This window comes from Eulemur rufifrons, chromosome 20 (genome assembly GCF_041146395.1).
Source record: "Eulemur rufifrons isolate Redbay chromosome 20, OSU_ERuf_1, whole genome shotgun sequence".
Lineage (NCBI taxonomy): Eukaryota > Metazoa > Chordata > Mammalia > Primates > Lemuridae > Eulemur > Eulemur rufifrons.
The window spans coordinates 12,429,088-12,455,105 of NC_091002.1; the positions used below are offsets into that span (position 1 = coordinate 12,429,088).

The 26,018-nt window shown below is 36.5% G+C and overlaps 1 protein-coding gene across 2 annotated transcripts in view; it reads left to right on the forward strand.

Moving 5' to 3' along the window:
* XRN2 (5'-3' exoribonuclease 2) overlaps window positions 1–26,018 on the forward strand; it is a 76,040-nt gene that overhangs the window by 12,112 nt on the left and 37,910 nt on the right. For both annotated transcript variants that reach the window (XM_069496438.1, XM_069496439.1), the window contains exons 2-19: window positions 2,863–2,990; window positions 3,074–3,185; window positions 4,799–4,910; window positions 6,598–6,656; window positions 6,733–6,822; window positions 7,626–7,698; window positions 7,831–7,881; window positions 8,351–8,508; window positions 9,853–9,927; window positions 10,013–10,146; window positions 10,246–10,303; window positions 10,387–10,494; window positions 16,095–16,139; window positions 17,544–17,675; window positions 20,981–21,099; window positions 23,102–23,237; window positions 25,235–25,342; window positions 25,431–25,520. In XM_069496438.1, coding sequence (XP_069352539.1) covers window positions 2,863–2,990; window positions 3,074–3,185; window positions 4,799–4,910; window positions 6,598–6,656; window positions 6,733–6,822; window positions 7,626–7,698; window positions 7,831–7,881; window positions 8,351–8,508; window positions 9,853–9,927; window positions 10,013–10,146; window positions 10,246–10,303; window positions 10,387–10,494; window positions 16,095–16,139; window positions 17,544–17,675; window positions 20,981–21,099; window positions 23,102–23,237; window positions 25,235–25,342; window positions 25,431–25,520 — 1,788 coding nt within the window. The remainder of the gene's footprint in view (window positions 1–2,862; window positions 2,991–3,073; window positions 3,186–4,798; window positions 4,911–6,597; window positions 6,657–6,732; window positions 6,823–7,625; window positions 7,699–7,830; window positions 7,882–8,350; window positions 8,509–9,852; window positions 9,928–10,012; window positions 10,147–10,245; window positions 10,304–10,386; window positions 10,495–16,094; window positions 16,140–17,543; window positions 17,676–20,980; window positions 21,100–23,101; window positions 23,238–25,234; window positions 25,343–25,430; window positions 25,521–26,018) is intronic.

Genomic DNA, 26,018 nt, shown 5'->3' on the forward strand with positions numbered 1-26,018 from the left:
TCAGAGATATTGGTTCTGTATATTTCAGGCATCCTTCATGACTTCTCAGCCACAGAAGGTTGTGCTTCTGGTTTTCCATCATAGCCATGCAATTGATTTGTTTGTTTAGTCTTTTATATGGTCTTGGGATAGAAAGGGAAGAGTGCAGTGTGTGCTCAGTCTGTCATCTGGGGAATCCAATGATAATGAAGAGTTATTATTTGAAATAAGTTGGTTTTAGAGTTCAGAGTGGTTCTCCTTTTAGCTGCCCTTCGATTAAGGATCTCTCACTCAACAGGAGACACGTTGGTATTGTATTTGACAAGGCTATTGAGGAGTAAGTTCCTTTTTGAGCATCAAAATCTTCTCTTAAAGAAAGGAATTCTAAATTTATATAGAAAATGTGTTGAACACATCTACAGTACTCGAGGGGAAAATGTGTTCAATTTTTTTTTTTTATTGGGAATGCCTGGGGCTCTTTTCTCAAAATTAGGACCCACCTATGCTACCTTCCCCATACTGTATTTTTTTCCTAGGTAGTCAAAATAGAATTGCTACACTCAGTATGAAGAACTGCAATATGTCTACCTCTGTGCTAAGCACTAGAGCACATAGCTGCTTTCCCTCTACAAAGGCACATATGAGTTGTTGCAGCTGAGATCATATAGCCAACAAACCTGAAATATTTACTGTCTGCCTTCTTCAGGGGCAAAAAGAATGAATATGGACTTTCCTGAGTGTGATGGCTGCATGGTACAGAAAGATGTGGACTTTGGGGTGTGGAGGTTAGATGGAGAGGCAGAGAGCCTCTTGCCTTCATAGATTTTGTTTTTGTTTGGGGGTTATCAAGTTATCTTCTTCCATAGACTTTCCCCCTACCAAGAATTGACTTCCTGCTTTCCTTACCGCTTACCTCACCACAAACTGCTTCTAGTCAAACCTCTCTTTGTTGATTCCCAGCATGTATGTACACAACGCTGTCTAATAATGTCTTCTCTGTTTCGTCTTAAATCCTTTTGGTATTCTTTCCCTCCAATTATAAATACAAATTGAAGCCCAGTCTCATTCCCTTCCTTCCCTTTCAAAGATAACCACTATCCTGAAATTGTTGTTTATCATTCCCTTGCTTTTCACTATGGTATCATTGTGTATGTATGTATCCCTGAACAGTAGTTAATGTTCTTTTATCTATTTTATAACTTTCTATGAGTGGTCTGCCATATATGTTCTTCTGCAGCTTGCGTTTTTTCGCTCAGGAGTGTATTTGTGAACATCCAGCTCTAGTTCTTTGAGTCTCACTTGTGCCTGGCATTCTGGTAAATGGACATGCCATAGTTTATTAATCCATTCTCTTCTTGGTTGGCTTTTTACTCCCCAATCAAATTGATCTTTGATTTTTATTTCTTTTTTTTTAACAGCTTTATTGAGATATAATTTATATATCATGAAATTTACCTGCTTCAAATGTATAATTCAGTCGTTTTTACTATATTTACAGAGTTGTACAACCATCACCATTATCTAATTTTAGAATATTTCATCACTCTCAAAAGCAATTGGCAGTCACTTCTATCTCCTTCATCCTTTTCCTACCCTCAGCTTGAAGCAATCATTTATCTATTTTCTGTCTCTATAGTTTTGTCTCTTTTATTTCATATAAATGGGATTGTATAGTGTGTGGTCTTTTGCAACTGGCTTCTTTTACTTAGCATAATGTTTTTGGGCTACACGATGTAGCATGTATTAATATATGATGGGCTTTTAAATTGTTTACAGTTTTTACTGTTGCAAGTGATACTTTGTATATGTCTGGGGAACTTATATTTTAAGAGACTTTTACTATTAATAAACGTAAACATTGGATCTCACATTCTTAATCTTTTGCTGAAGCTCTGAAAGAAAAAAGCAAAGGTAATATCATTTATAAAAATATAATTGAGTACGTCTGGGAGCGAATAAGCCCTTACCTTTTGAAGACTTCACAGTGTAGCTGGGTTAGGATGATTAATTATAAAAGTATGGAAATGCTATAAATGAATAAGCTAAATTCTAAGGAATGCAGCAGGAGCGGTCAATTTCTTGGGAGATGTTTACAAAGTGTTATAAAGTGAGTGACATTTGATCTGAGTCTAGACCCTGGAAAACCAGTAAGATTTCAGGAAGTGAGTGTTGGCAGAGAGGAAGAAGGGATTCTGAGAGAAGCAGCATTATGGAAAGGCATTGAGAGATGAAAGAGCCTTTTCCAGGAACTTAGGAGAGATTGAGCGGGTGTCAGCAGTATTGGGCTTCAGCAGTATTGTGGCAGGACAGGAGACCAGTGAGAGTCCAGGCTCACTGGTCACCACTTGCTGTAGGAATCATTGGAAAAATTAGGTAAGATTAAGATGCAGACAAATATATGTTTTAGAAAGGGAACTCTGAGAGTATAGAGGGTGGTTTGGAGACCAGGGAGTTACTCTACAAAGGTTGTGATCTTTTAGGTGAGAGATGATAACCTCATATTGTTCCTGGTAGTGACAGTGAATGGAGATGAAGTGGAGAGGCATTTTTTTTAGATTGCATTGGCAGGATTTATTGATGTGGGTGATGAGGGAAATGAATTCTAAGATGAATCCCATGATGTCTCACTGGGACAATTGGATGATATGGGAATTTGATAAACATCGCCCACTTTGTCAAATTAACTTGTGATAGAAGCCATCTACTTTATAAAGATGAAATATCTGCTTCAGTTTGCTTTATGGAATAAAATATCTTATAATTTAAAGGTTACTTGAAGTGTTTTATTTCCAGTTCAGTATTGAAACACAGGTTCATACTGAGCCTAGGAACTGTCATTTTTAGACCTGAACAATCAAACTATTAATTATCACTTCCTCATAGCCAAAGGAATGCAATGGTGTAAAGATTCCAGTTGATGCCAGTAAACCTAATCCCAATGATGTGGAGTTTGATAATCTATATTTGGATATGAATGGAATCATCCATCCCTGTACTCATCCCGAAGACAAGTACGTAACCTATTTTTGTCACTGATATCACAAATCACAGAGGAAATACTATATTGTATTACATTGTTTGCTTGTCATTATAGACCAGCACCAAAAAACGAAGATGAAATGATGGTTGCAATTTTTGAGTACATTGACAGACTTTTCAGTATTGTAAGACCGAGACGACTTCTCTACATGGCAATAGATGGAGTGGTAAGTGCTAAACTGGTTCACTTAGAAGCTTCCATTTTGGTTTTTGCTGTGTTCCCAGTGTCTAGTTGACAGTCGTGAATTTAAGAATGAAAACCTCATACTTCATTCATTCATTCAGATGTTATTTAGAGTCTGTTTGGTGCCAGGTACTGTGAAATGCTGGAGATATTGGTGACTGCCCTCGCTTTTGAAGGGCTTACAATCAAAGGGAGGGAGATACAGATAAATGAGTGAGTTCAGTTACTTATAGGCTTCATAGGCACTAGATAACATATGCAAAGTGTTGAGGGATGAAGTCAGTGCTACTAAGGGAGTTAGGAGATAGGAGGTGACTTCTGTCATATTTAATGATGAAGAATAATTGGAGATTGATGGGTGGTGGTGGGGGATGCATGCCCTAAATTTCTTTAGCCATATTCAAGTAGATTCTCTTTCTTTTAGGTTTAGTACATCCCAGTGGCTAATGGAATGATTTTGAAAATCCAGAGAACTTTGAATCCAAGATTAACTTTTCTGTGAGGTTCTTTTTACTCAGTGAAAAATCTCAGCTACCTGATAACTTGCTAAATTGCAGTTAGACTGGAATAAAGAATAAAGAGAACAGGAATATGTCTTGTTTAGAGCATATTCTAATTTGCATTCACCTAAATTTTAATTTTACTCCAGTGTGCCCTTACTGCTAGATCAAATATAAAATATGTGCATGTTTGTATGTGTATGTATATGTGCATGTGTATACACACATTTTTATGTGTAAATGTAGATAGATAATAGAACTTGGTGCTTGGGAGAGCTATATGAGATGGTCTCATTTTACAGGAAAGGGAGCTGTTTAAAGACAATATAAGATAATTTATATTTACATATACACAGGATATTTCACAGTTCCTCCAACTGCAAAATTCAGTTTAGTAACTTCCAAGATCTCACAGACCAGTTCACTTTATTTGGGCTTATCCAGGGTTTTAAATTGCATTTGGTTAGGATGAATTTAAAAGTACTTTTGGTTAAGACATTGCTCCTTTTCTAACTGCTGTGCCTTATTGAAAAGACAGTGATAATTATGAACCTTATTGTGGGAAATACAAAACAGAAGTGCATTGAGGTCCTGCAGGTCAAGAATGAATAGTTTTTCTGTTGCTCTCATGGGACATCGTGAATCCCATTTGGAGACCATCCTTCCTTTTATGTGTAGACATAAGGAAGGTCTTCCTAATCCTGGTTCTATGGTAACCATTCATCAAATGCTTACTGGATCTTTAAGTAAAGTGAGCATTTTGGGGGCAGGGGGAGGCTGCTTTGAAACACCCTAAGCCAGGGGAACTGGCATTAGGCTGTGGGCCTTGCAGTATGAAGTGCTTCATAGGATTTTTGTCCATTTGACATGCGACTCACTCACCTGATTGAACTTAGCTTTTAGGTTCTTGGTCCATATCTAAGTTCTCAGGATCTATTGTCTATCATGAAAGGACTATTAGGCATATTATTAATACGTAACCTTTCTTCCATTTTAATGTACTACTTTTATAAGAATGGCTGATTCAAAATAATGTACAGATTTATTTGTGAATATTTTTATTAGCATTATGTGAATATGAAATACGTGTTTTCAGGCACCACGTGCTAAAATGAACCAGCAGCGTTCAAGGCGGTTCAGAGCATCAAAAGAAGGAATGGAGGCAGCAGTCGAGAAGCAGCGAGTCAGGGAAGAAATACTGGCAAAAGGTAAAGAGTATACAAAGTTGGACTTTTAACAAAATGTATTCAGCTGGGGAGAGGTGGCAACTTTTTCTTCCTTTTTTTTTTTTTGTTTTTGAGACAGAGTCTCACTCTGTCTCCTGGGCTAGAGTGCTGTGGCATCAGCCTAGTTCACAGCAACCTCGAACTCCTGACCTCAAGCGATCCTCCCACCTTGGCTTCCCAGAGTGCTAGGATTACAGGCGTGAGCCGCCATGCCCAGCCACAACTTTTTCTTATAAATAGACAAAGTTTTAATTTAATGAGCGTCCCAGAATATCCAAGGAGAATATATGTTCACTGTTGAGGAAAAATAGGTCATGGAATCCTTCACCCCCATTAATAAGCTTGTTTGTTTCCAGACTCTACAGTAAAAGGGAAACTTGGGAATAAAAGGAGGGAATGCTGGTAGGGAGAGCGGATTATCAACCCCTCTCAGGGCGAGTGCAGCTAGCTCTTCAGCTAACTTTTATGCATCTGTAAAGTATTTAATAGAAGTATAATAGGAGTGCTTCTTCTCTGTGGGGGCTGTCAGAAAGCTACAGTACTGTAAACATTTACTTCAAATCAGTCTTAGTTTGCTTGCTTATTGCTTCCCTTGGAAACTCAGAGATCTGTCTGGGGGCAGGGGCAGAGGTGATTTAATCCACATTTACAGGCTGTTGCCAAGTCACTTACACGTAAACTTTGAATACAGGTTGATGGAGCGGGCACTGTGCTCAGGGTTCTCTCAATTTTGGGAGGCTGAGGGTGGGATACAGTCATTTTGCAGTTCCCCAAAGGCTTAGAATTCGTAGTAGGTACACAGGTAGGAGCTGACTAAGTCTCAGAGAGGAGAAAGGTTGGAGGCTGCTCACTGGGGCGGACTGGTTCTCTTCCACCACATGTGTGTGTGAGGTAGGGTATGGTTGTAGCAGGGTGATTTGTTTGTTGTTCGGCTGTGTAAGACATATAGTAGACCAGAAAAGTCACAATTTATTGGCTCAAGATAATTGCACTTTGTAGTTGAAAAAAATATGCCACAGTGTGGTCAGCTCAGGCCTGTAATTACAATAAATATTAAGTTATTTTAATTTGCCGGAAGTGCACAAGTAACTGCTTTAGCCACAGCTTGTAATTAAGGCTCTAAAAACCTGTTTTTATTTAGAATAGAATGTTTTGATTTTAAGGAGTCTTCGTTTTTGAAGATATAAGAAAATATATTTTTTCTTGAGAAGCAGCTAATTTGTGATATAGAGGAAAATACAGGATTTGTATATCCCTCTACCAGATTATTTTTTATCCTATAAGGGTGTGATGAACTCAGCATTTTAATTTCATTTCTCTAAGGCACCTTTACCTTAAGAACTGTTATCAAAAATAAAACTCTTAACACACACACGTGTGTGCTTGTGTGTGCTGTTGCAGAGGAAGAACTTCATAATTTTTATATTTTTATGTAACAATGTAGTATCTTTTGTGTACCATATATTGTTTGACAGTCTTGTTAAAACTGTATTTACATTTGAAGGGAGGAATCTTTATTTTCCAAAAGGGGAAACATTGTTCCTTGGGTTATAACACTTCTCTTTCTTTAGTATTTGAACTTTGTTGTTGTTGTTGTTGTCCTGCCTTAATATTGAGTAATTGCCCTGACTTTTTATGGGAAGAACAAAACATTGCCTCTTGTCTCTAGGTGGCTTTCTTCCCCCTGAAGAAATAAAAGAAAGATTTGACAGCAACTGTATTACACCAGTAAGTAGTCTCATACTTTGCTAGCTATTCCTAACTCTTAAATGATAGGCTAATTTATTTCCTTCTGTCATTTTAGGGAACTGAGTTCATGGACAATCTTGCTAAATGCCTCCGCTATTACATAGCTGATCGTTTAAATAATGACCCTGGGTGGAAAAATTTGACAGTAAGTTTCACATTTTTGTACTTCAGAAAGATTAGGGTAATCATTTGAGGCTGCACTTTGATATGATTGATACTATGTATCTTCCCCCCCTGCGCCCCTGCCCAAAATTCTAGTTGACAGTCAGAGGAAAGAAAAGCTGCCAGGGTTATTAGAAATGGGATGCCTTGCATGGTCAGGTTTTAGATGGCTGAATTTTCTCTCAAGGCCAATTTTATCCTCTTACCAACACTAGGAAGCAAGCCATAAAATGGAATTCATAATTTAAAAATATATATACAGGAAAGTTATTTTTAAATGGAAATTTCTGTTATTAGATATAAAAATATAGCAAGATTAAAGATGTGAACCCGCCTTTAAAAAATGGCCATGTTCTTATAAATATTTAAGTAAAATTTTTTAAATGAACTTTCATGTTTTTAAGCTTGTTTCCCTATTAATTAGATAGAGTAAATTATATTTAATCTGTATCTTTTGTTGATTTTTCTCAGAGCATATATGGTTTAGTGCTTTGTCCTTGGGTGGTAGTGAAAATAGTAGTAGGAATTGTGAACTGATCAGTTCTTTTCGTGGCTAAGTCTGACCCAGACATTTTACTCTTTTCCATTCTGTATAGTAAGTTAACCAATAAACTAGTTTCTGTGTTTAACTCACACACACTTTATTCAGAAAATTTTCCTACTGGTAACACTATCTTAATATTAATAGAATTATCTTAGCTTTTCTTAAGATATTCAGTTCTTTTGATTTTTGTGCCTATAGAAAATTTGGGATGAACTGAAAGTGTTAAAAACTTTTTTTAATAGGTAATTTTATCTGATGCTAGTGCTCCTGGTGAAGGAGAACATAAAATCATGGATTACATTAGAAGACAAAGAGGTAAACCTTATAAGTACTTTATTACATGTTCTATTAAGAAGACAGATAAGCCATATAGACAATATTTGGTAAGATGTGATATTCCTGTGGTATATAATATATAAAAATAATGTATATTTCTCCCCTCTTTAGCCCAGCCTAACCATGACCCAAATACTCATCATTGTTTATGTGGAGCAGATGGTAAGTTTCTTCTTTGGAATTTGCTTCTTTTGGATTAAATTGTAGCAGGTTGCTGAGTTGGGTTGTAGTAATGGATTATTCATGGTGGCCTGGAAATTTTAAAATGCCTTGGTTGTGTTATGTTTGACAGGGATCTAGTACTGAGTTGTTTAATCTGTGATCAATGATCACTTGTCTTTAATTTTTTTTTTTTTTTTTACATTTTTCAATCTTTTAATTTAGCTGCTCATACCTTTGGAATAGAAAATTTCCCAAGTGTTTAATCTTGAGTGCTAGTCTGTGTTATATGTCCACATACCTGGAGGACTTCTTGTTGACTGAGGACTGCTGGGAAATTTTTAGGCTTTTGAGCATTTGTGTCTGCTCATTTGGGCTTTTCTTTGTGTTGGTGTCTTTTAGTACTTTGTTTATGGTAAGAATCCTCTCAAAGTGCTCACTGTTTAGTGTTTTTCTCATTGTTGATTGATAGCTGATCTCATTATGCTTGGCCTTGCTACACATGAACCCAACTTTACCATTATTAGAGAAGAATTCAAGCCAAACAAACCCAAACCATGTGGTCTTTGTAATCAGTTTGGACACGAGGTCAAGGATTGTGAAGGTTTGCCAAGAGAAAAGAAGGGAAAGGTAAGAACTTTGGGATGGTAGTTGCCTCGTTTTTAAAAAAAAATTCTATTATTGTGGTAAAATATATAGCACGAAATATATCATTTTAACTATTTTTAAGTGTATAATTAAATAGCATTATGTATATTCAAGTTGCCTCATTTTTAAAATGAATAAAGAGAAGATTATGCTTGATTAGCTTTTTTTTACCTGCTTGCTGTTGCCCCTCCCTCACAGAGATGTATCTTTTAAAGCACTTTAAAATAAACCTGCATTGAAAAGCATGTATACATTTGCTTTTCCTACTCTGTTCTTTTTCTTTTTTTTGTTTTTGTTTTTTCAGAACTGGTGAGCAGTCTCTGTTCTTTTTCTAACATAGCCTGTATCTACATCAGGCTTAGCTCTAGTAGATAATAATGCTCATTGCATGTGATTTATTTGTAGAAGTTATTTGTTTCAAATGGTTACTCTTCTTAAAAGGAACTACAAATCAAATTTATTAAAAACTTCTTGATACTTTTAAGCTACTCCCAGTTTCTATGTATTTTCGGATTCACTTAAGTTATATCCAGTCTCCTTTAAAGGTGCTTCTGTCTTAAAAGAATATGGTGCTTCTTTAAAAGACATTCTTGAGTGAAAAAAGTAGATAAAAAATAAAATATGCTATATGATTTCAGATATGCAATATAATAAAGACAGTGTACATGTATCTGCACATATATTCAGAGAAAAGGGGCTAGAGGAATATACATTAAAATATTAGTATTGGTTGGGTGTAGATCAGGGTGGGCTTTTGTTTTAAGAATATGGTGCCTTTTTAAAAGACATTGTTGATAGCAAACACTAGGGTTAGACTAGCTTGAGGTGGTGACAGGTGGAAAAAAATATAAGGTGGAAATAACATGATTTCAGATATATAATACAATAAAGACAAAATACATGTCTCTGTGCACATAAGTTCACAAAGAAGAGTCTAGAGGCATATATATCAAAATACTAATATGGGCTGGGTATAGGTCAGGGATTGGCAAACTGCTTTCCTCCAGTTTTGGCCCATGAGCTAAGGATAGTTTTTACATTTTTAAAGGATTGTAAAAACCAAAATAAAACATGAAAGAAGGTTCAACAGAGACTGTATGTGTCCGCCAAAGGCTATTTACTATCTGGCCCTTTGCAGAAAATGTTTGCTAGTTGTGATTGGATTTCACATAAAATTTTTATTTTGAAATGATTTGGTGAGTTTTATCTAGTTAATGCTTACAATTTAAAAGTGAACCTTTCTTTAGGAAAAGCATTAAAATTTGCTTGGTTGGAAAAAATTACAGGGTTTAGAGTAGACTTTAATTTTCATTCCTATTCTTGCAGCATGATGAACTTGCAGATAGTCTTCCTTGTGCTGAAGGAGAGTTTATCTTTCTTCGTCTTAATGTTCTTCGTGAGGTATGTAGTAGTAACCATTGGACCAGGCACTCTAAAGTATGGTGCCTTTGATGGCTTTAATGGCAGCATTCCTTTTTGGTTGTAGTATTTGGAAAGAGAACTCACCATGGCCAGCCTTCCGTTCACATTTGATGTCGAGAGGAGCATTGATGACTGGGTCTTCATGTGTTTCTTTGTGGGAAATGACTTCCTTCCTCACTTGCCATCATTAGAGATTAGGTACGTGTATTTGTGTGGTTTTTCAAAGCATTGTTTTGGCCTTCTTGACTTTACAGTGCCTGCTGGTCCTAATGCATAATGTTTGTCTCCTGGTGGCAGGGAAGGTGCAATTGACCGTTTGGTTAACATATACAAAAATGTGGTACACAAAACTGGGGTAAGTTCACTCTTGAATAATTTCAAAACACAAGTATTTGCTTTTATAAGAAGATCATTTTACATGTATTTTATCACTTACAGGGTTACCTTACAGAAAGTGGTTATGTCAATCTGCAAAGAGTACAGATGATCATGTTAGCAGTTGGTGAAGTTGAGGATAGCATTTTTAAAAAGAGAAAGGATGATGAGGTAAAGTGTTTCTATTGCAGTAGCTAAAATTGCTCCTGTCTCTAATAGGCTATGATGATCCTGTGATTGTACTTTAACCTCTTTGAGTGTGTTGTTATATCATTACGGTGTATCAACACTGATGTCATCCCGAGCGGTCAGTGCTTTGATTATTTCATAAAGGTTATGCTGTGTGGAACTGTGTATTTCACACTCTTTGAGATGCACTATAATTTTTTTTCCTGTCTTCTTAATTTTATTAGGGTATAAATCCAAACTGCCATCTAATAAATAGGATATGAAAGAGGGTTCCAAGGCTGGAGACCAGGATTGAGTTAGTGGCTGCCATGTTGTATAGGCAGGAAGAGAGGTTAAAACCTAAGAACTCGTATTCTAAGAGTAGAGTATAGGGATTCTGGGTTGAATTGTATCAGCCAGGAAAGAGGGTTGGGAGAATCTGGGGAGGATCTGGGGAGGGCTGCAGCTCTTAAGTAAGAAATTGAAACATAAAAGAAAGAAATAACAAAGCACTTGGAAATTGATTGCGTTTGATGGGTGAGTGCTTAGGTGAAAAGTCCTGGTTTCCAGCTTAGGGAGTTGGGAATTAGGAGTTTGCTGGTGCCATTCCCTAACATAGCAAGCACTAGGTATATAACGGGTTGGAGTGGGGACTTGGTGGAAATAAAGTTTCATTTTAGAGATGTTGAGTTTGAGGGGCTACAGGACACCTTAGAGGAGAAAAGTCCATTAAGCAGTTGAGTGAGTGTATGTAAAGCTTGGGGCAGAAGTCTTTTGAAAAGAGATTTGAGAACCATGAGCTGATGGGAGGTACTTAAAGCCATGGGTGTGAGCTTGAATTTCCTGGGACCTTGTATAGAGTGAAAGTGCCTCCAGCGGAAGACTAGGGAAGTATGGACCTTTAAGGATAAAGAAGAGCCGCTGCTAGCTACTGGTGCTGCCTGAGGGTCAGAGTGTGATGAGCAGGCACCTAGTCTGGGCTGGGGGCTGGGAGGCTTATTGTGAGGGGTGGCAAAGGAGGCCCACAGTGAGTGAAATGAGCAGATTAGAAACAAAGCTTCTTAGAAAGAAAGTGAGGGAAGTCGTTTCAGAAACGGATTTTATAAAAAGTATATGGGTATTTTAAGCAAATAACAGCGTAATATTGCTACTTTGCATCATGATCTCCTAGCAGATTAAAACTCCATGTCATTGAATCTGACAAGATTTTCTATTTTCTTCAACTTTTATATACTGAAGCTAGTGATCATCATTTTATGTTACATAGTGAATTGACTGTAAGCCTTTTTTCCAAAAGCCTTCAGTACTTGGTATTCTTTTCTGTGATGACAAGTTTTCACATGTAAAATTCAAGTTACAGAACTAGCTTTGTGGGTGTCAGTGTCTACTGAAATAGCTATTTTTAACTAAGTTATCAATAATTATGGTGGCTTCACTTGACCTGCTCCCATTTACACCTACCTAACAAAAAACTATAAATAACATTTAGGTCATTAAATACGAAATGTCCAATTTCGACTCAAAAGTGTAGTTTATTATGTCTCAGACAAGAAGCAGTACAATTAATCAAAGTATGTGCCTAACCTGTTGACACAGTTTTGCCATCATAACAGTAGCTTGTTTATGCCAGCAGCGAAGAATCCTGGAGAGTGAGTGGCGATGAAATCGCAAAAGGCATTTTTCACAGCTTGTTGGTCCAAAGCCTGGAAGAAGTAGTAGTCGGTTGGTGCAAGGTCTAGTGAACATGGTGGATGACAGAGAGTTTCCAAGTCCAGCTTCTGTAGTTTGAGCAGCGTTGTTTGTGCAACATGTGGTCCAGCATTGTCTTGCAAGAGGATTGGCCTGTCTCTACTGACTGATCTTGGCTGCTTAATCACAAGCATCCTCATCATTTTATCCAACTGGTTGCAGTAGACATCCGCTGTAATCAGCTGACCAGGTATCATGAAGCTGTAGTGGATAACACTAGCACTGGACCACCAAACAGGCACCATTAGCTTTTTTTGATGAATATTGTGTTTTGAACTGTTTCGGCACTTTATCCAGCCATTGTGCCGAACATTTACAATTGTGAAAAAGAATCCATTTTTCATCACACATAACAATATGGTGTAGAAATGGTTCGCCTTTATGTTGTGACAGCAAAGAAAGGCAAGCTTCAAGACAGTTTCTCTTCTGATGCTTGTTTAATTCATGTGGCACCCATCTATCTAGCTTCTTTACCTTGCCGATTTGTTTCAGATGGTCCAGTATTGTTGGAATAGTAACTAACGTCAAACCTTGCTGCCAGTTCATGTGTAGGCTGAGATGGATTTGCTTCCACTACAGCTTTCAGCTTATCAGTGTCCACCTTGGTCTCAGGTTGACCACGTGGTTCGTTTTCAAGATTAAAATCACCAGAACAGAACTTCCCAAACCATCGATGTGCTGTGTGTTCATTGGCTACATCCTTCCCAAACACTTCATTGATATTTGAGCTGTCTGTACCGCATTGGTTCCAAGATGGAACTCATATTTGAAAATAACAGAGTTTTGACTTATCCATGGTTTTGCAAGAATTGCTCTTAAAAAAAAATTTGAAAGATAATTACAAGCTAAAATGTGCATTTGAAAGACTGAGGATGTACCTTCACAATAAAAATAAAACTAGAACTGTCAAGGGGAAATATCAGAGATACCAAGCATCAAACTTAGTACTTAAGGAAGTCGGACATTTCATACTTAATAACCTAATACTACGTACTACCTCGTATAAAAACCTTTGCTAGAAGTTTTTTTTATGTGACGTTAGCAGACTCTGTACTATTAAGTATTGGTGATAAGTTGGCATTAGAGGAGGAAGTATGGGATTTTATAGATACCATAGTATTGCAGACTTAATTAATTAATATGGTTTCCAGCTGACCTTGTGGAGAGGGCATTTTAAAGCATTGAAGCTTTTTTGGTGTCCCTGAAGTCATATGATGTCCTTTAGCATGGTTGGACATCAGGGGAAACTCTTAGAAATCCAGTATGAAAGTTTCTGAGTATATGTATTTTTCTGGAAAGTCTGACTTTGGACAGATTTTCAAAAAAGATTAGAGATGAGTAAGGGCCACCTGGTTGGGCCTTCTGTTCTGCTTAAGTGTGACTGCCACACTTAGAAATAGATATTTAACAGACCAACAGAACAAATGGTAGAAAAGGAATACAATATTTGTTATTAGAATTGAGCACTTATGCCAGAAATGTGATGCTTTTCATTTTATGAGCTTCACTATTTGCCTTTTGTCTTGCAAATGTTGTTCATTTATTCAGCCAGTATTTGTTTAGTGTTTATATGTCAGACAGTGTTCTGAGTGCTAGTGATACAGCAACAAACAAACAAACAAAACAGATAAAAATTCCTGCCCTTCTAGAGCTTACATTCTTCTAGGGGAGCTGGACAATAAGCAAAGTAACTAAGTAAACCTTGTAACCTGTTAGAATGTGTTAAGTGCCACAGAGAAAACTAAAGCAGGTGAGGAGGCATTTGGTAAGGTGGAGATGGAGTGTTCTAGAAGAGGTGACCAGAGAAGGCCTCACAGACAGATGACTTTGAAAAAAGACCTGAAGGATGTGAGGGAGTACACCATGCAGGGGTTTGCAGGAAGACCATTTTAGACAGAAGGAATCACTAGTGCCAAGGCTCTGGGGCAGGAGCATACCTAGGCTATCCACAGAACAGCAGGGGCCAGTGTGGCAGGAGCCAAGGGGGAAGGAGTAGAAGAGGAAGTCAGAAAGAGGATGCAGGGCCCAGTCTCCTGAGACCCAATAGGTTATTATAAGGACTGTAGCTTTTGTTCTGCATCAAGATCTGGAACATATTCTAAAAGGATCACTACAGCAGCCATGTTGAAACTAACTGTATGGAGGCAAAAGTCAAAGCAGTGAGCCCAATGAGGAGGCTTTTTTGTAATAATTCAAGGGAGCCTGGATGGTGGTGTTAGAGATGATAAGAGGTAGTTGGATTCTGAACATATTTTGAAGACAGAATCAATGGGATTGGCTAATGGATTAAATGGAGGGTGTGAAAGAAGGAAAGGTGTCAACAGTAACTCCAGGGCGTTTGTTCCAGTGATTTTTCAATGTTCTGAGCAACCTTCAAGAGAAAGACTATGGGATGTGCAAAGGTAAGGTGGGGAAATTCCATTTTGGACTTGTTAAGTTTGAGATAGCAAAATGGAGATGTTGAGTGGGGAGAGGCCTGATTGAGGAGTCATCAGCATGTAGGTGGTATCTAAAGCCGTGAGACTGGCTGATTACTCCTATGGGAGGAGAGAAGTGGAAAGGTCCAAGTACTCGGGCCAGGAGAGCACAAACATGAAGTGGTTGGGGAGTTGAGGCGTGAAGGCAATTAGCAAGACAGAAGAAGGAGAACCAGGTGAATGTAGAGTCCTGGAAGCCAAGTGGAGAGAGTGTAGTGATTCAAGGAGGAAAGAGTCATGGTCAGATAAGGACTGAAAATTGGCTAATGAATTTCATAATCTGTAGGTCATTGGTGACATAGATAAGTTTCATTGAAGATGGGGGCACAGGTTGATTAAAGAAATCAGTAGTTTCCACATCTTAGGAAGTTTTAAGATAGTTTGTCACCTGGGCTCCACTTCATAGCAGCAGACTTATGTATCCAAAGTTCAGCTCCTCTACCAGCAGAAAGCACCAATTTCAGATCTCATTAAGGTATTATATTATACTTGACAGGACTGACTTGGAAGAGATAGAAGTACAACTACTGGGATGACCATCAGTACAGTACCTACTGGCCCCTGTTTTAGACCACAGCAGCAGCCATGGCCACCCTAGCTGTTGTTTCACTTCTTGATACTGAGGGAAACTTGGACATGGGCATGGGGAGGGCTTTGAATGGCCTAGAGTTAGTGAGAAGCAAGTACAACCCAAAATCCTGTCCAGTTGAAACTATAGCTGCATTTTGAAAAGAGTGGAGGGAAAGAATCTATGTGGACTGGACCTGTTCCCTCTGAATTAAATCAGGCCAGAGTGAGAGGTGAATTTCCTTCCTTCCTTTTCCTTGGATTGTCTTTTTGGAAGCTGGGGTTGGGGTTAATGTTTGAATAGAGTCCTACTTTTCTCTTTTCTCTGTTATGCCATGCATGCGACAGAGTTAGGAACTGTCAAGCCCTTTTTAGGTGAGAGTCTCATTAAATTGTCTTGTTGATTTTTGAAAAATCTGTCATTTTAGTTATTAACTGTATTCAGCTAAAACTTAAGAATTACTGTTTCCTTATACTTATTTGTATCTTCTCGGTACTGACAGCCTGTTTGCTCCAGGATAGAACCAAGGGTCTTTGTAGTGGTTCTTGCATTTTCCTGAAATGATGTCAAAAACTATCTGAAAAAAATTAAGAGCAATTATATTGTATTTAAATTCAATTCTCTACCAAGCTGAAGTTCTGTTAAGCAACACTTTGAACATACAGTCTGTTGCCTAGTTTAATCATGAACCTATATTTCTGGGATGTTCCTTTATAATTTAAATTGTCTCCCGAATCATTCCTGGTAATGTTTAACTCTGACATTTTTGTGTAATTATTTGACAGAATATGTGGATTTTATACTTTTAGGACAGTTTTAGAAGACGACAGAAAGAAAAAAGAAAGAGAATGAAGGTGAGTTTTAATTAATTTCATAAGATTGGCAATAGCATAAGTTTATAATTTGTGAAGATGATGTTCATTACAGAAACTTTATTCCTTATCCAGTCGGAGTTAGGGACATAATATCCACCCAGCTGCCTTCTTACCTGGATAAAGAATACTGGTGTTCATTTTAAAGAAGCTCTTTGAAAGCTCTGGAGTTTGGGGGGAAGGAGGCAGGAGGTGGGAGGCAGGTGGCACTTAGCTCTTTGAATTGTTTACAGCAATCCAGTATTCTTTTTATAATGAAAAGTGAACTCTTTGTATCCTCTTGAAAGTTACTGTTTTATTCCTGTGCCTTTGTCAGGTTAACTTTCCTAGAAGGCAACACTCTAAACTTTGTTGCTTCTCTGCTCCAAAATCACCATTGACTTCTTCATCCCCTCAGAATCCAGTTCTGTCTTAGTGTGGTGTTCATTGCACACTAAGATCTGGTTGAATTCCAACTCTCCAGCTTATCCCCTTCTGTATTTTATGTACACTGTGTCCCTGCTGGCACAGAGTGTTGCCTTCATTTGGTTTTGCCAAATGGATTTGTGACTTTGCAGCTCACTCACATCTTACCTTTTCCACAAGGCCTCCCTTGTTGGTCCATGATTCTCTTAACTCTCATCCTTAATGCCTGTGACATTTTTTTCGTACTTAATTGCATAATGCTTTATAGTCATTTAACTTCATTACTTCTTGTTTTTCTTGTCTTCCCTACTGGATTTTCAAACCCATGAAGTTTAGGGACTGTCTTGTATTGTCATGTTTTATTAGAATTAAATAATTCCAGGAAACAAGGGAGAAAAGTAGAGTTATTTTATTGTTGAGGTAGGTTTAAAACCACTTAGATTGGGAGGGGCATATTTGATTTCTACTTACTATTTTCTTTCAGTCAATATCTATTTTTTCAGTCAGCCAAGACTATCACCTAACTGGAAACAAAGAGTTAATTTTTAGCAAGGTGAAGAGTAAATACAAGTTGTATTTCCTAAGTCAAACTTAACTTATTTTTTTTACTTTAATCGTTGTATTATTTTTATTTGCCTGAAATTGTATCTTAATTGTTTTCTGAAATTATAAATAAACAGTGGGTTAGCATAATGAGACTTGAATAGATTCTCTCTATATATCAGGACAGTGTATTTATTGCATATAGTTTTAGGGCAGGGTTATTAAGTATTACTGACTATTGTTTACAGGGTGTAAGTCACCATCAAATCAAGGTGTTGACAACCCTGTAATGTTAACAGAAATCCATTTGGTCTTTTAGTGAGTTTAGTAGTTAAGTACTTACAGTAAGAACTCTGTTCCATTGCCCTCCTTTCTTCCTGCCATCTAACTTTGTTGTGATTTAATTTTAATTTCTATATTCATTTCCATTTATGTTAGAGAGATCAACCAGCTTTCACTCCTAGTGGAATATTAACCCCTCATGCCTTGAGTTCAAGAAATTCACCAGGTTCTCACGTAGCCAGTAATCCAAGACACGCAGCCTATGAAATGAGGATGCAGAATAATTCTGTAAGTGGCCTACTTTTATGTGGCATTGAATAGTAGTAAAAATCAGATGCCTCTTGCAGGTGTGTGTGTGTGTGTGTGTGTGTGTGTGAGAGAGAGAGAGAGAGAGAGAATCTTATCACTTAGCCTGGAGTTGTTTTTTATAGTTTTTTATCAATTTCTTTGCCTTAAGAATTTTTAACTCTGTTAAATCCATCTTTATCAGTATGAAAATATCTAAATTATGTGAAAGAAAAGTATGTGGGATAGTTGATGCTCACGAATATAAAGATACAGCAAAGTGGCTGCAGTGTTTTTGTAATGCAGATGAGCCGCACTGCTTGCTTCTTCCCCAAGGAACAGGGTGGTGGATGGTGCTAGAAGCATGTTGGAGACATCCATATGTCTCACAGCTGGTACAAGAAGAGGGCAGCTTTTGCTCCCTTATTTTCCCTTTCCTCCCAGGGGTCAGTTATGGGCATTTTGTAAAACTGGTTTTCGTCAGTTATAACTCTCACTGTCCAATTCAGGCTTGGAATAGATCTGAATAAGTATTTTAAGCCCTGACTATCTAAACTCTGGTTGTTCTCTACTTGCGAACTTAGAAACACAAGGATGGGTTTGCCCTGGTTATATTGATTTGCCTCATGATATCCCTCCTTATTTGAACTTTGTAATCCAAATTGCAGAAGCAAATCAAGCTACCCAGCAAGGCCGTACTGTGTCCACCAGCTTCTGTTGTAGTGGCGATAGATCGTGAGCTCTCAGAGCAGCTGGTGTGGCAGCAGCAGGAGCGAGGGAATAGACCGTGAGCTAACAGTAGAGGAAGGAAAGCTATTATGGAAGGTTCAGTATTAGGTGTACATTTTTACTATCTAAGAAATAGCATAAGCTTGGATATTTAAGTTTTCTTATTCTAATAGTTTTCCTGTTGATGCTCATTTCCTTTATTACAGGGCAACCCCATATGTGGAATTTTGCTATGCCAGGTGACTGATTCCACTTGTATTCACATAAATTCACAGCTAGGCATTTTAGGGCCTTAGATTTGGAATTTGAAAACTTGAGATTTTGCGTCTCCTGAGAGAAGCAGCCTGGGTTTCTGTTGTGTTTTGTTCCATTTGATTTTGGTTTTCTTGTCTCACTAACAGAGTGGGATGTACAGGGTCAAGGAAAGGGGTTGCAATGAGACATCTGGCTAGAACAGAAAAAGCTGATGCACATCGTTCGAGGTTATAGTGACCACAGTCCTTGCAGGGCAGAACTGAGAGTGACTGGTATTCTCAGATGCCCTGTTGATGATAGAATGCTTCTTTCTTAATTTTGGGGGGGGCAGGTAGGTTTAAACTTCGCCAGCTGTGGTTGCTTTGAGAAGGGTTCCAGTATTATATTCAGGCTCTGTAGAGCCACAGGACTAGACTGTTGATCAGTAAAATTTGCCCTGGGAGTAGGAATAGGGAGATTGGTGATAGGTTGCTTATTTGATCCTGTCTTAACCCCTTCTTGACACAATTATTTCTATATAGAGTAGAATGGAATTGGAGTCTGCATAGTGAGATTTTCACCTAGAATGTTCTGACACCAAATTACCTGTTTATTTAAAGAGAACCATTAAGGTTATGGATTTTTGCCCATTTATTTTTTCTGAGCTGTTGGGCTCAGTAGTCTCCAATACCTGTCTACCGATGTCAATATTGTTAATGTTTTATAAAATAGCTTCTGTTTCCTGGTATATGTGGTTTTAAATTTTATATTCTAAAATGTAGCTTTATTATATCGGAGGCCATTCTCAGTTTAGTTGAATTTGGTTGTAAACAGCTTTTTAAAAAAATTTGTATGAATGAATTTGTTTGAATCTAGTATATTCAGAAAAGAGTACCTTTGTTGGTAGAGGCAGAGCAACGGAGATTTAGTGTTAAATGGTGAATGGTTTCTTTTCTTTGAAAGTCTGTTATTTTTGTCTTCTAATGATGAAGTTTATGTCTTGTTAGTCAAGAATCAATTTGAGAAAGTTTGCTTTTTATACAACTTGTCTGCACTTAGACAATAGGAATATCAGCTTTATAATTTAATCCAAATGATTAGTAGAGGATTAAAAAAACAATAGTGATGACTTACTGAAGGGTTAACCACCATGTCCCAGGCAGGAGGCATGCCAGTAATCTTTCACGTATGCTGTTTCATTTAATTCTTGCAATAACCTGTAAGGAAGTAGAACATTATCATCCCTAGGCCACATAGCCAGTAAAGGTGTAACTTGGTATTTCAACACCGATCTGTCTGACTAAAAATACCTGCCTCATTTTTCAAGTACAACAGTGCCTTCGTATATTTATTTTTATTAGATTTTTTAAAAACTGTATTGTGTATACATTTTCATGAATAAAATTGACATATATTTTTGAAAGGACATAAATTGAAATAAAATTGACATATATTTTTGAAAGCTCTATATGAAATATAATTTTTTACTTTTCTTGGCCTGTGGTGTGAGCTAACTGCCTTCATGCCATGGATAGTGTAACTAATTATAGTATCATTAAAATAGCCTTCTGAGTTCTCAACTTTAAAATAATTCAATTTTCTCGAAATAGTTAATCCTGTGAATAACAGAAGGAAAACGTCACTGTGAAAGTGTTTCTGCCACTTATGTTTTTGGTGATTTATTAATTTAACTAAAGTTGCAGAAAATTTTCTTTTAATGTTTTTATTAAATACTAAAATATTTTAGGGTCTGCTATGTTAATTGAGTTAGGTACAGAGGGAAGATAATACTGAATTTAAAGTGACATCCAAGTCTTTGAAATGCTACTAATAAAAATCTGCATTTTTCTAAATTGACTAATAGACTTTATTTGTATATTGAATTTTAAAAGAGAACATATAAAATAATTTAACAGTTACCTGTCAGAGTCTCATTAAACTTGCTTTCTAGAGTGGTTGCACTAGATGGAACAGTACTATTTAATGGCATTCTTAACAGCATTGACTATTTTATATGTTACTGTTATATATTGTTATTTTTTTACATATTTTTTAATATATACAATTAAATTTTTCATCTTTCTTCAGAAACATTTTTTTTCCTACTAATTTTAATTTTTTTGAGTTTAAGCTTAGGAAGTTTGATACTTTATTACTCTTTTGGGGGGTGTATGGAATGGGACAGTATCAGTCTCTGTACTTTCTAAATATATATACCATGTCTGTTTGATAGCTTTAAAAAAATGTGTTACTATGAAACATGGTAGGTAATGGTGGTTGGATGTACTTTCTTATGTAAAATGAATAATGAAATCCTTCTTCTGTAATGTCATAATTATCTACAGAGTCCTTCAATATCACCTAATACGAGTTTCACATCTGATGGTTCCCCATCTCCAATAGGAGGAATTAAGCGAAAAGCAGAAGACAGTGACAGTGAACCTGAGCCAGAGGATAATGTCAGGTGAAGCCATTTTTTGGTAGCACTTTGTTAGCAAATTGCTGAAATAGATGCGGTCTAATTAATGCTATTTAGCGTAGAGCAGCAGTGCCTTCAGATGCTTGCCTGTGATCTTTTTATCCACCAGTAATTAATGTGGAGGGTTAGAATAGTCAGTAAATTCCAGTGAGATATGTAAGCTATAGCTGTTAAACCTAAGTATCCAGATTAGTATGCGTGCAGGTTTTCATCTTCCAAGCCACTTTTTCCTCTGAGACCAGGCACTAGATGGGCTAGACATGAGGTGTTTAGCTCTCACTATGTGATCTGAATGTTACTGTTTGGAGATTAAATTTTCAAGCTGCTTAACCTACAAAGTTCAGTTACACTTGGACACTTAATATAGTTTGCTTTAATCTTCTCAATTGAAAAGGTTTTTCCTCAAAATGAAATATGCAAAAATCATTCTGTTAAGAGATTATATATATATTTTAAAAACCACAAACTTGGATACGCACAATAACAGTTGTATTTCATGACAGAGGAGTTTCCCTTTTGCTATATACTTAAAATTTATAATAGGAAACTTTGATTCTTTAATTGATACTGAAGTTCAAGATCATTATGTAATAAGATTAACAGCCTCTCATGCAATTAAATCGAGATTTCAACCCTGGGCTCCAAATACAAAAGGCAACAATCTCAATAATTGTAGCTCATTAAGAATTCAGGAAAATCATCTATTTCAGAAGTAAAGAAGACAGTAGTGGTCTACAGCTCATACTTCCAAAGTGTGTGATTTGTGTTTATAATTGGAAACTTCACTATGTAGCTACCATGATCAATACTAGTTTAATAGATAGCATGATTTTAGTAATTTATTGTTTAGTCCTGGTGCTGAGGATAATCACAGCAGAAATGCTTCTACCAAGAAATGTTTGAGGGCTCTTAGCATTTATTTCATTTATATTTTCTGTAATATATTGATACTCCACATTATAGACAGAGGATCTTTCTCCTAATTACTGTTCTATACATGTGCATGTTTGTAGGGGGGATTGAAACTGGTATGGTATATTCTGAAACATGACTGTAATTGTGAGATCTGGCACATGTGGAAAAGAGCCCTTAATGGAGAATCTTGATGTTCTTGGTCTGTCCTGCTTTTTTTTAAAAGTGTTCTTTGGCTTTTTCATGTTCATTGAATAAAATATTTAAATTTTTTAGAGAATGAAAAATGAGTACTTAAAAACACATATACCTTGGGTGAAAATGTGGTTCTTCACATTGTATTAGCAGTGATTAATGGTAATTTAGTGAATTATTTGAGCTGCTTCTAGGCTTTACGAGAACATACATATATGTGTGCATATATGTGTATATAGATCTACGGAAATACAGAATATGTATCTCTTTATATCTCTATCTCCTTTCCTTAAACCATCAATAGCTTTTAGCTGAAAGAGGGATAAGGCCCAAGCAAGGATAGAGAGAATATAGGTATACACAATTTCTGCCTAGTTCCTACATTATTCTTTTATAAACCATTTTTCAAATTTAAAAAAATTAACCTGTTCAAGTATGTTTTTAAAGTAATTTAGTTGACTTTCTTGGTATAGTTTGAATATATTTTAACAGACTGAGGAACTTGAACTGTATGAAATATCTTCAGTATTTGACTCTTAACGTAGTTTTAGAATTGTAGAATAAAAATAAAGCAGTATTAAAATTTGAGCAAACAAGTGTTTTGTATCTGTTTTAATAATTTTTTAAAAAAATAGTTTTATAATGGCCTTACCAAAATCAGTGTTTGTGTTTTTAATGTTTAACTGTCTTAAGTTGATAATAAATTATCTGAAAGTAGACTTTTTATAAATAATTAAATGAATCTCTGTTTGCATTACTATTTAACTCATTCACATTTCCCCAGATACTAAATATAGATTGATTTGGGATATAAATTGGTAGATATTCTATTACTCAAAGTGTATTAATTCAACATAAACTGGCTTTGCCTGGTTTTTAGGTTATGGGAAGCTGGTTGGAAGCAGCGGTACTATAAGAACAAATTTGATGTTGATGCGGCTGATGAGAAATTCCGTCGTAAAGTTGTACAGTCTTATGTTGAAGGGCTTTGCTGGGTTCTTCGGTATTATTACCAGGTACAAAAAGAATATTTTTCTCTAACTCTGGAGGTGATTTTTTAGAAAGACAGTAATTTCTATGATAATATGTATTATTGAGCTGTATCCTGAAATAAAACCCAGAGTCATGTTTTAAGCTTCCTGTTCAGAAATTCATACTAATAATATTTGTTCACAAAGACTCTGAAGCTCCTATTAATATATTACAAAGCTATGTTTGTTAAAGGATTTTTCAGCATCAAGTAGTAGGGTTGACTATACTTTGTCTTTAAGATGATTAAAGTATTTTTTAATTGGAATTTAAAAATAACTGGATAATTGACATTCATTAAATGACTGAACAAAGGACAAAGCCTAGAAAATACCAATAAGAATTTGAATGATACCATCTTCTCCATAATAGGGTGATGTTACATGAAGTTTTTTTTAAATTTATTTTTAATTATTATGGATACGTAATAGTTGTATATCTTTATAGGGTACAGGTGATGTTTGGTACAGACATACAGTGTGAATTAGTCAAATCAGGATAATTGGGGTATCCACCCCCCCAGGCATTTAACATTTCTTTGTGCTAGGAACATTCCAGTTCCACTCCTTTAGTTATTCTAAAGTATACCCTAATTTATTGTTGATTCTAGTCACTTTGTTGTGCTGTCAAATATTATTCATTCTATCCAACTATATTTTTGCACCCATTAGCCATCCCCACTTTATCCCTGCTTCTCTGCTACCCTTCCCAGCCTCTGGTGACCATCATTGTATTCTCTGTCTCCATGAGATCGCGTGTTTTTAATATTTAAAATTGGAGTACTTTGAATCTGTACCTTTTGATAACTGAGATGTCAGATTTTTGCGAAATTAGAGAGACATTTTGGAGATTGTATCACTGATAGTTAACATCTGGTTTGGTGTTCAGAGAGCAAACCAAGTTAAGTTTGGTATGACCTGGGGATAGATGGAATTTGTCAGTAAGAAGGAAGTTACAGGCCAGGCGCGGTGGCTCACGCCTGTAATCCTAGCACTCCGGGAGGCCAAGGCAGGAGGATCACTCGAGGTTGGGAGTTTGAGGCCAGCCTGAGCAAGAGCAAGACCTCGTCTCTACTAAAAATAGAAAGAAATGATCTGGACAGCTAGAAATATATATAGAAAAAAATTAGCCGGGCATGGTGGCACATGCCTGTAGTCCCAGCTACTCGGGAGGCTGAGGCAGAAGGATTGCTTAAGCCCGGGAGTTTGAGGTTGCTGTGAGCTTGATGCCATGGTACTCTAGCCCTGGCAACAGAGTGAGACTGTGTCTCAAAAAAAAAAAAAAAAAAGAAGAAGAAGAAGAAGAAGAAAGTTACAACAATGCACCAAGTATTGACTACAAAATATTTTATTTACATGTTTTACTCCTACTATCAGGATTTTAATTCACTAGGCATAGAGTTAGAACACATGTCAGAAAAACATCTCTTTTCTGAGTATCACTTGCTTTTGTTTTCTTTTCGATGCGTTTACTCAAATACTTTTATAGTCGAGAGAATGTTATATGAAAATATAATAGTAAATTGTAAAATGAAACTTATGGCAGTTTTACTCTCAACCACTGTTTCACTAATGTCATTAACCACCTACATGCTCAGTAAATGTTAGCTGCAACTGCTCTTGGTTTTATTTGATGATGGCAGCTCTAGAGTTGGAAAGAACTGTCACCAAATATATTTTAAGGATAAAAATCTTCACCAAATTGTGTTTGTGGGCATAAAGGCATTAACTGCTGATTATTAAAGATGCTTTGCAGTATTTTTTAAGCCAAGGACCCATTGATATGAAATAGAGAGTTCAGATTTAATCAAAATAATTTTCAGGACTCATGGAAAAAAATCAATATATGGAATGTATGCCAGAAGTCTTATGTTTTATGAATAGAACATTATAGGTTAATGGTCTAATTTTTGTTTCTGTTTTTCATTGTGTCCATCATTAACATAGGTTTTTGTTGTTTTTGTTTGTTTTTCTAATGATTCTAGGGCTGTGCTTCCTGGAAGTGGTATTATCCATTCCATTACGCACCATTTGCTTCAGATTTTGAAGGTATTGCAGACATGCCATCTGATTTTGAGAAGGGTACAAAACCGGTAAGCTTCATTATTTAAAGTCATAAAATTTATGGAATTTTGGATTAGGTAATAATTTTGGGCCTTTAACATTTTTTCTTTCTTGCAGTTTAAACCACTGGAACAACTTATGGGAGTTTTTCCAGCTGCAAGTGGTAACTTTCTACCTCCATCATGGCGGAAGCTCATGAGTGATCCCGTGAGTCTTAGTATTTTGAGTGTGTGGGTAATTGGATTTTTGTCATATATTTTATTAACTTTATTCACAATCAGTTTTACATCTCATGTTTAAAATAGTGAAGTACAGAAACAGAACATTTGAGTTCTTTTGTATATTTTTCACTACATATTTTTTTTTTTTCCTGTTTTGGCCAGCAGTACCCTACCAGAAAATAAAATTCATGTTTGGGAGTAGTTGTTGTAACAGTCGTTTTATTCTCAGCTTACCTGTGAGTCTTTATTTTTATTTGTTCCAGCCATGTATGGTGGCTACCAGAGCTCAGAAGACTGGCTTACCTAACTAAATCATCTATGAACTTGTTTTGTGGGCTAGAAAGAGTGAGACCCAGCCAGGAAGTTAATTGTTAGAGTAAATCAACTCTGCTTGCTTGAGGCCCACAGTTGTCAGTTCTAAAATTCTTCTACAGTAATGCCTTTCCTATTCATCTTTTAAAATAAAATTCTTAATTTTGTTTTA